At 38.3% G+C, this 9,100-nt stretch overlaps 1 protein-coding gene across 4 annotated transcripts in view; it reads left to right on the top strand.

Annotated features, from left to right (window-relative positions):
* The window catches only part of LOC106959332 (abl interactor 2-like), a 43,610-nt gene that overhangs the window by 10,429 nt on the left and 24,081 nt on the right, over positions 1–9,100 (top strand). For all 4 annotated transcript variants that reach the window (XM_015051845.1, XM_015051844.1, XM_015051843.1 and 1 more), the window contains exon 2: positions 8,320–8,487. In XM_015051845.1, coding sequence (XP_014907331.1) covers positions 8,320–8,487 — 168 coding nt within the window. The remainder of the gene's footprint in view (positions 1–8,319; positions 8,488–9,100) is intronic.

The following is a 9,100-nucleotide window of genomic DNA, read 5'->3' as shown; positions in this document are numbered from 1 at the left end:
TTTAAAATTTTTTTTAAAAAAAAAAAAAAAAAAAAAAAAAGGAAAAAAAAAAAAAAAAAAAAAAAAAAAAAAAAATCAGGTGAAAAGTAGAAAACAAAATGTACAACATGTTCATAACATAAGTCACGGCATGCCACACAGACCTCATCAGGATCCACTCATTTCTTCTGAGGACATTGAAACAAGCAGGAACGTGAAGCCCAGGAGTCTCTGTCTCTGTCACAGTAAAGCCTCCAGACACTAAAGAGCAGAAAAGCTTTCAAGGCTGAATCTCACTGTAAACTTTGAATAGTTATAAAGGTGTTGCTGAGGTTGGACCACTATAATAAACAAGCTGTAAGTGTCAGGGATGTGCATTTATGAAGAACCGACTATTGGTTACTCCTGTGTTTGTCTTCATTTGCGTTAAAGTATCCATACAAACATGTCCAAGCAGCACCAACTCGTTGGTTGGCCTATATTTTTGCTGCGATCAGATGATGTGATGTGTTACGTAATCCTGTTCTGCTCCAGTCTTCTTAACTGTGTTTGGCTTCTCCCCGTGTGAAACGCTCACGGCATTTAAACTTGGCCTCAATCATTTCAAGAGTCAATATAAGAGTCTTAACATTTCCAGCTTGACAAATAGTGTTTTCTTACTCTAATGAAAATTTCAGCAAAAGATCTAAGTCTGCTCTCGTTTCTTGTGGAGTGCTTTTTTATTTTTAAATGAATCTGTAGATTGTCTTTTTGGTTAGATTTTTTTGCCTTGTGTCAAACTAAAATTTACAGTTGCCAATATCGATATTTAAGGTTTAGTATCGGCCGATACCGATCCGATACATAAAAACAGTGCTGAGTTGACTTGAAAAGTTTTTTTTTTCCAAACACAGACATACATGTACTGAATTACAAATTCATTTGATAACTCTTCAGCAGTACAGCACATTTAAATACACCAAAAGCTTCACAGGCTTTTTCCAACATGTCAACACAACTTTAATTTGTTAACAAAACTGAAACGGACAAAAACAATAGGTTTACTACCTTGGTCAAACATGTAAAAAATAAACTGCAATTTCAGACATTAATATCGGATCGGTGAATCTCTAATAGCATTATACGCAAATCTCTGCCATTCTTACAGTGAAACCAGGAATATCTAGGCAGTTTATTCAAATATTTGCTTCAAAAGTAAGTGAAATACAATGAGACGCAGCATTTATTTTTCCTGAAAATCCTAAAGTACCGGACTGGGCAGCGTGGAGCTTATGCCTTCCCCCTGTAGCTTTGCACCATGTTGACCTATCACAGCTGGTAGCGGTTAGCTCGTCAGCAGAGGTAGCTGAAACGAAGCTCAGCCTCCAACTGCTCATTGAAAACACATGGCACGCTGCTGCAGGAGGCTGCCTGTGGATGCCCAAAGGGAGTGCATGTGTGTATTTTGACTCAGAAACCATGGCGATTGGGTTCCCAGTCAAGTCAGTATCAGCCTTCCAGTTTCGGCGCTGATGCCAGGAACAGCTCCTGCGGGGGCAGAACCGCCTGAGCGCTTGGAAAGATGGGTTTGTGACTTTTGACAAACCCTGGGGACGAACCGTTGTGCAGGCCGACACGGGTTTATGATTCTCATAAAAATGTTTGAAAATCTGGCTTCTTTTGCAGGCCAGTTAGTGTCATTTGTGTAATTATTCTCAGTGTTGAACTGATCTGTGATAACCCCCTCATAGATAAATGACCGTCCGTCTCTTGTTATTATTCATATTTCCTTTCTGCACATGCAGCCCACTCACAGAGTCGGCTAAAGTTTTAAATGACATTACTGGATGTGTGTATGAAATCTGTAACACATCCGTTTTTGTTTTTCACTGAGATGCTTTCATTTCAAGCTCTGATGTATTCTGATTTGATCTAAAATTGAGGAAACTAGAAGAAAGAAATTCAATAAATATATTCTCAACCACCAACTTGCAGTCTTGTTAAAGGGACAATATCATGTAAAATCAACTATTTTGAGCTTTCCGTCATGTTATAATCTTATTCCCTAATCAAAAACATACCTTGATTTTTTATGCATGTTTGAGAAATCCTTTGATCTCCATGGAAACCATTCAGCTGTTCAAAACACCGCCTTCAAAATGAAGCTCCTCCTCGGAGCTGCAGCTTCCAAGCTTCTGGACCCATGACTCCCCCTCTCAGCTCCTTCAGACTAGCAAGTAACAATTAGCAAACACCCGATGAAGGTCATTATAGGAGCTACTTCTCAGTGCTATGATGGTAAAAACATTACTAAAGGGTAAATAGAGGAGATGATTTCCTGAAAGTGAAGTGTCAGAAAGATCAGGAGCTTTTAAAGAGACAGAGGCCCAATTTCAAGGCATTAAATTATGATGTGAAATTTCAAGTCATATGTAGCATTTTTTCTAACTGAAAGTAACATAGTTATTTGACTGTGCTGTAAAATGGCACTATCTGCCCAGGAAACAGATAATACTGCCCCTTTAAAAGTGGTCTGTGGCTTTCCTTCCGTCGTCCTGTGATGTATGGTGTCTCTGGAAAAGCTCTACTGTGTCTGTTTTGGATGTGTTAGCATACAACCACAGTTTCCATAAACCACGAGAAAGAACTATGCAACAGCTTTGAAATATTTATTTCTCTTAGGACAGATCAACTAAAGATTAAAAACTGCCCCTTCCTAGAACAAAATCCTTTGAACATATTGTGCTTTCCTTATTTTTGCTCTCTTTTCTTGGAGCAATAATAAGGAAAGGAGAAAGGAAAGTCAAGTGCTACAGCTCACCAGCCTCCCGCATCTGTTAAAATAACACTGAGACTGTAACAGTGTGAGAATGTATTACTCCCACTGAAAATGGGTCAGAGGTGTGTAGTGATGCTCTGATTGTTGGTGGAGGAGTCAGGCTGAATTCTGAGATGTTCTATTCATGTTTATTATTCAGAGTTACAAACAAAATAAATTGTGTTTCTTGCAAATCACACTGTCTCCCCCCTTCATTGTTTGACAGTACCGTAGACCCCCACCTATTCGTGGCTCAGTGTTCGCAGATTTTTCCGAAAACCACCAAATCGTAAAAAAAAAAAATTACAGAGACAATAATGTCCTTAAATGGATAAGTTAAGTGATATCTATTTAAGGATAAATGTTTTCATTCAGGAGAGTTAGCTAGCTGAAGTGCTAGTTAATGTCCTCTCTGTTATGTCTTTGAACATTTGCATTTCAGTTTGGACTATTCTTAAAGAAAATGGCCTTCTTTGTTCATTAAGTTAGTGATTAGCTTTGATTAGCTAATATTTCAGCTGCTTGAAGGAGGCAGCAAAACTCAGATGATAGACCAACACAGTGACTAGGTTTCTTCAGAAACTCTGATACCAATCAGGACATCTATAGTTCAAATAACATGACACTATTTACAATTCTTAAATCTTATAAAGACATGGTGTCTTTATCAAAATACACTCTTAGGGAGGCAAACAATTCATCAACTTTCAATTAAGTGTTGATTTAATTGCTTATTAAATTAAAAGCAGTTCCAATTGATTAAGTAATGACATACTTTCACATCTTCTTTTAGTGTTGTATTTTGGCTGCCATCCATAAGAGGCCACCACTGAGCATCCTTTAGCAAGCCAGTTGATACAGAAACAAAGATGGCAGGGCCATACCAGAACAGCAAAAATAAATGGTCCAGTGTTGGATGCAAAATGCACTTATGTGGTTCTGTTTTGAAATATAAACACTTGACAAGCTTCTCAAGTTCTCACCTTAATACAGCTGACTCAGGGAATTGTTAAAATATATTTGTTTGGTTGTTGTTACAAATTAAGCATTTCAAGAAAAATGTAGCCTTTTTATGTTATTTAAAGACGTCCAACTGTCTTGATACAAGAGAAAACTTCAGGAGCCAGGCAGCGCAGTCATTGGCCAAGAGGTTATTGTTCAGACATGTTTCTTCTGTCTGAGGAAAATGGATGTCACAGGCCATTAACCACATGATCATTACAGCGTCTCACAAAATAAACAAAAGTTACAAAAGCTGTTTTGTGATATAGACTCTACTTACATTTAAAGAGGTAGTGCACAGAGAAACAGAAACAACTGATTTAAAAGTTTTCAGTTTCTTTGTTACAGAGGAATTTATCTGTTAAATATTCCTACTGGAAACTTGTTTCTGTTTTATTTAAACCATAACAGTAAATCGTTACAGTGTATACATATATTTGCTGTTAACCGTCTGTGACACGCAGAGCAAGGGACTTTTCCTTCTAAGGTAAAAGCAGCCAGTAGGCTTCTGGTGATTGTCAATACTTCAGCAGGGTAAGTGGGGTAGAAGATGCACTTGAACACACCACCAAGCAACATCTGCCTAGTGCCTACCGAACATACTGTAATCTCAAGCACACATGGGTTATGAAGCAGAATAATAGTTTAAAGCCAACCAGCAATTATGCCTCTGAATGGCTTGAAAACAAAAAAACCCCAACAAACTTAATGTTTTCGAGCAGCCTATTTAACGGTGTGTGACTAAAAAGCAAAAAACAATCAGATCTCTAAGGGATTTTTTTACACCTATGAGTAGGGGAGGGCAATACAGACTTAAAGTTTTTATCACAATATTTTGTTCTGCTGTTCTGGTAACAATAAAAAATACAATAAAAACTGTTACTTTGTTTTTAGTTAGTTGTATAGATGTGACTCCATAGCAGAGCAATCAAAGCCCCATAAACTTGAATAATGCTTTTGGAAAAACAATACACATTTGCACTTTTTTTAGGACACCACTGCCATAAAGAATATGATTTGTATCAAAAAACTGAACACAGTATCAGCATTTAGTCATACTTTTGAATTTCTTGATATTTCTTGATACTACTCTTGAAGAAACATAGAAAATAGTAGCAATAATCCTGTATGGGCAGTTTTAGGGGATTTTAAACATTATTAATTGAAATTTATCATGACAATGATAAATCAAAATTCTTACAAAAATAAAATTATCATTATAAATGATAAACAATATATTAATAATGATTAGGTTCTAATTGGTTTCCATCAGTGTGATGCAGGACTTGGATTTGCTGTAGAGCAAAATCCAATTCTAGATGTTTGGATACATTTTTTAATCTTTATTTTGCTTCAAAATTGCATTTTTCATTCCATTGAATAATTATCATTTGACCCTTTCAAGTTAATATTTAAGATCTATATTTTATCTTGTAGGGGTTTTTTTGTTGCTGTATTTTGATGTACCAAAATGCCCTCATATGCATTAAAAATGCAGCAGGAAACATCCAGATGGTGATTAATAAACTCACATATGTCTTCATTAAAAAAAAAGAGGTCAGAGGAATCAGAGTGTGCACACGAGTCCGTGTAGATCTAATATGATTCATGTATATGAATTTAGTTGGAAATAAAAATCTGGGTTTATTAACATCAGTACGTGTGTGTGTGTGTGTGTGTGTGTGTGTGTGTGTGTGTGTGTGTGTGTGTGTGTGTGTGTGTGTTGGTCTGCCCTCGCCTTAGGCCAAAGAAGGCAGCAGTCCAACTAGGTCAGTGCTAACGGGACGTTAGAGGTCTGATAGGAAAAAGAGCAAGCTGTGGAGATGTAAGGATGTTGTCATAAATTTAAGGAGGAAAGGAAATAGAAATATTGAAGAAAAAAAGCTTGGCAGACCAAAATTAAAAACTGAGATAGAAAGACATTTAAAGGATTCAAAACAAGAAATTTCAACAACACATAAGTCTTAACTACAGATTTACCTAAATGTAAACATAATTATAAATCTTACAAAAGGACATTCTGCCTTTAATTTTTAGGGACTGAAATCAGCCAAAATTTTACCATCACGCACTGCAGTACTTTCAGCCTCTCAAAAGAGAAAAGATCATGTTGCTATTATTACAGCTGTATGAGGACATGCACTTATCAGCCAAAAGAGTACAACCAACCGCCTAAAACTAAGTTTGGCACAAAGACATAGAAGATAATGCTCCAGCATTGTCTTAAGTATTTCACACTATTTGATCACCAAGTGTCAAAAAACTTCCATCTGAGGGTCACAGCTCTTAACATGTAGCAATTAACCAATTAACCAATCTCAGTGTTAATTCATCTCACACTATGCTATGTGGTTTACTCCCCTCAGCATGCTAGATAATTGAAAATGAAATTGAAACTGATGACATTTCCTACTTTTTCATTAATATTTCTCTGTTTTTTTGACCATTTAGGAGCACTATTGAACATTGAAACATAATTTCCATGATGGTCAGTTTATCCTTAAATATGAGAGTAATCTAAGTTGTAATGGTACACTAAAAGTGCATTCACACCAGCCTTGTTCAATCTGTTTTAAATGAATTCTACTTCCTTTGCCCAGAGATTCCGGGTCTTTGGGTAAAAACTCTGATACAGACCAAAAATTCAAACTCTGGTACGCCTAAAAACCCAGATCTTTTGGTTAAAGTGATCTCTGGTGCGATTCGAATGTGTATGTGAACGCCAAGCAGACCGGAGACTGCTCTAAAAGCAGGAAATGGATCATAGTGCAAAGCATTCTGGGTAAATACAGCCAAAGCAAACGCACAAAAACAAGCACTAGCAGGAAAAATGGCTTATGGTCTTTTACCAAATACAATAGAGAAATCCTGCAACTACTAAAATCTGACGCCACTCCATTTTTTGCTTACATTTCATGTAGGACAGTTGCGGTCAGTGTTTTCTTTAGAGGTTTCCATGTCATTTCCTTCAATGGTTCTTGGTGCAGCGCCACCACAGGCGAGGAGGGGAACAGGTTTTTCAAAGGGTTTGGTTCTTTGACACAGTGCAGTGTGACAGCAAAGTGCGAAAGCTGAAGATGAAACAAATGTTGCAATTTTGGTCCCCATTAGAACTGGACTGTCAGGTGTGCAAACATAACCAGTCCTGATGCAGCAGGACACTGTGAATTCCACATCCTTCATCCCAATTAATACTAATCACGAGGAGAGTGTCAATGTCTGCCACTGTGAGTCATCTCCATTGTACAGTGAAATATTGTGACGACGATATCGTTTGATTTTCTCCTCATGCCCCCTCAACGTTAAAATCTCACCATAATAATGTAGCTCAGCGCATATCCAGGAGTGACTTTCCAGAGTCTCAGCAGCCAGAGGTTAGACGGAAGCAGCACAGGGATCAAGTGGCCGCTTTTTTATTTTTAGTTCACATAAATTCTACATAGAGATTGAGGGAACTTGCATATTCATAGAGGAAGAAAAATTTGGCTGTAACATCTCAACCATGTTTGAGCAGGATTATTTTAATGAGCAGTCGAGCTCGTTTGTTACCCATAGAGGAATTTTAATGCAGCCAATTATAATGCTTTAACTGCCTCGGTGTCTGTATGACCTCAGGTAGCACTTGGCTTCACCACTGGCGGTTCGCCTGCAGAAAGTGGAAGCTGCTCCTAAAGCCGCTGACAGGACCGGAAGCCGGGGCAGATTGAAATGTTTTCTGGAGCTGTGGTGTGGCTCAAGAAGCGTGGATTTGGGGTCTGGCTGCGAATGTAGGGCAATGGGTCATCTGAAGTCATGACACAAACTGGGTGTGCGTGTTTCCTTTTGTGTTGTCAGTTATCATCTTTCTCGTCTCTGTGCATCTGCGCGCGCGCACACACACGCAAACACGCGTAGATACACGTTTGGGTGTCAGTGTGTTTCTTGTCAACTTCAGGCATGAATGAATTTGCGCTGACCTATATTGTGCTTGAGCACACACACGCACACACACGCATGCACACACACATAGATGGTATTTCTGTACTTATGAGGACTGTACATATATTTTCCATACATCCAGCCAGCATGATTTCTTGAAACTTTGAAGCTATTGGTTTTATTTTGAAGGTTTGTGTTAAAGTAGTGATTAGTTGTGTCAGAATGGTCTGAAATTCTCCTGGTCCCAAATTTAAGAATGCTGTCAGACACACACACCCTCCACCAGCCTTGATGTTTATGTCCATGCAGACCTTGAATTTGCACTAAGCAACTGAAACCAGAAGTTTACATACATCTGGAGATGCAACGATCCGATTTTGAAAGAGAATTCGAGATCGGGTATTGATGCAAATGTGACCGATCCATAAGGGCAGATCTATTCAGTGTAATTCTATGCTTTGTGCTTTATCATTTATTTTATATTACGATGTTTAGAACTCCTAGTTGCACTTTCTGAATCATTTGAAAGACTTGTTGTAGTTTATCTTTGTTCGGGTTTTTTTAAGCTGTTCATCTTGTCTGACTCCTGTCCCAAATCTGTCTCCTGTCCCCTTTGTCCACAGTCTGCAGACAAAGAGCAAGCGCTGGAGGAGACCAAGAGCTACACCACCCAGTCTCTGGCCAGCGTCGCCTACCTTATCAACACGCTGGCCAACAACGTGCTGCAGATGCTCGACATCCAGGCCTCGCAGCTCCGCCGCATGGAGAGCTCCGTCAACCACATCTCACAGGTCTGGTGGCGCTAAATGCTCTCACTTGAGTGAAAAACATCACAGTCAGGAAGCGAATAGGAAATATCCAATTATGTGTGTGTATCGATATGTAGCGCCTTCCAAAAATATTCATACCCTTTGAGTGTTTATACATTTTAACTCCCACTTAGGCCTGTCACAATAAGCAGTAAATCAATCAATGGCAAATTAAAACAAGTTCAATAACTTCTATTTGCACGATTCTGTTTTCTCTCTATTGTTCTTCTTTGAAACCAAAGAAATGTCGCAGCATTTATGAAACATTGATTTTTGGAGAACATGATGAATAAAGCCATACATGGTTCTGTTATTCAGAGGAAAAGGACTCGTGGGTGTAACCATGTCATAATCATGTATGCATGCATGAAGGTTCATTTATGTTAGCCTCTCTCAGGCTGAGTGGAGCAGCTCTGAATCTATTTCTGAACTTTGTACTTAGTGATCAAAAGAACTATTCACAGCCATCAAGAAGCAGCTAAAGTGCAGAAACATGTTGTCTTTCTTTACGTATGTGTGCCAAATGCATGATTAGGATGCATGTTTGGTACAAGCTATTTCTCTATTGAGACATTTTATTGTTTTTAAAAGAAAT

The sequence above is a fragment of the Poecilia latipinna genome, unplaced genomic scaffold (genome assembly GCF_001443285.1).
Source record: "Poecilia latipinna isolate Pla-1442-1.1 unplaced genomic scaffold, P_latipinna-1.0 Scaffold1070, whole genome shotgun sequence".
Taxonomy (NCBI): Eukaryota; Metazoa; Chordata; class Actinopteri; order Cyprinodontiformes; family Poeciliidae; genus Poecilia; species Poecilia latipinna.
Note: the sequence above shows the minus strand (reverse complement) of the source record. Positions and strands in the feature narration are given on the sequence as shown.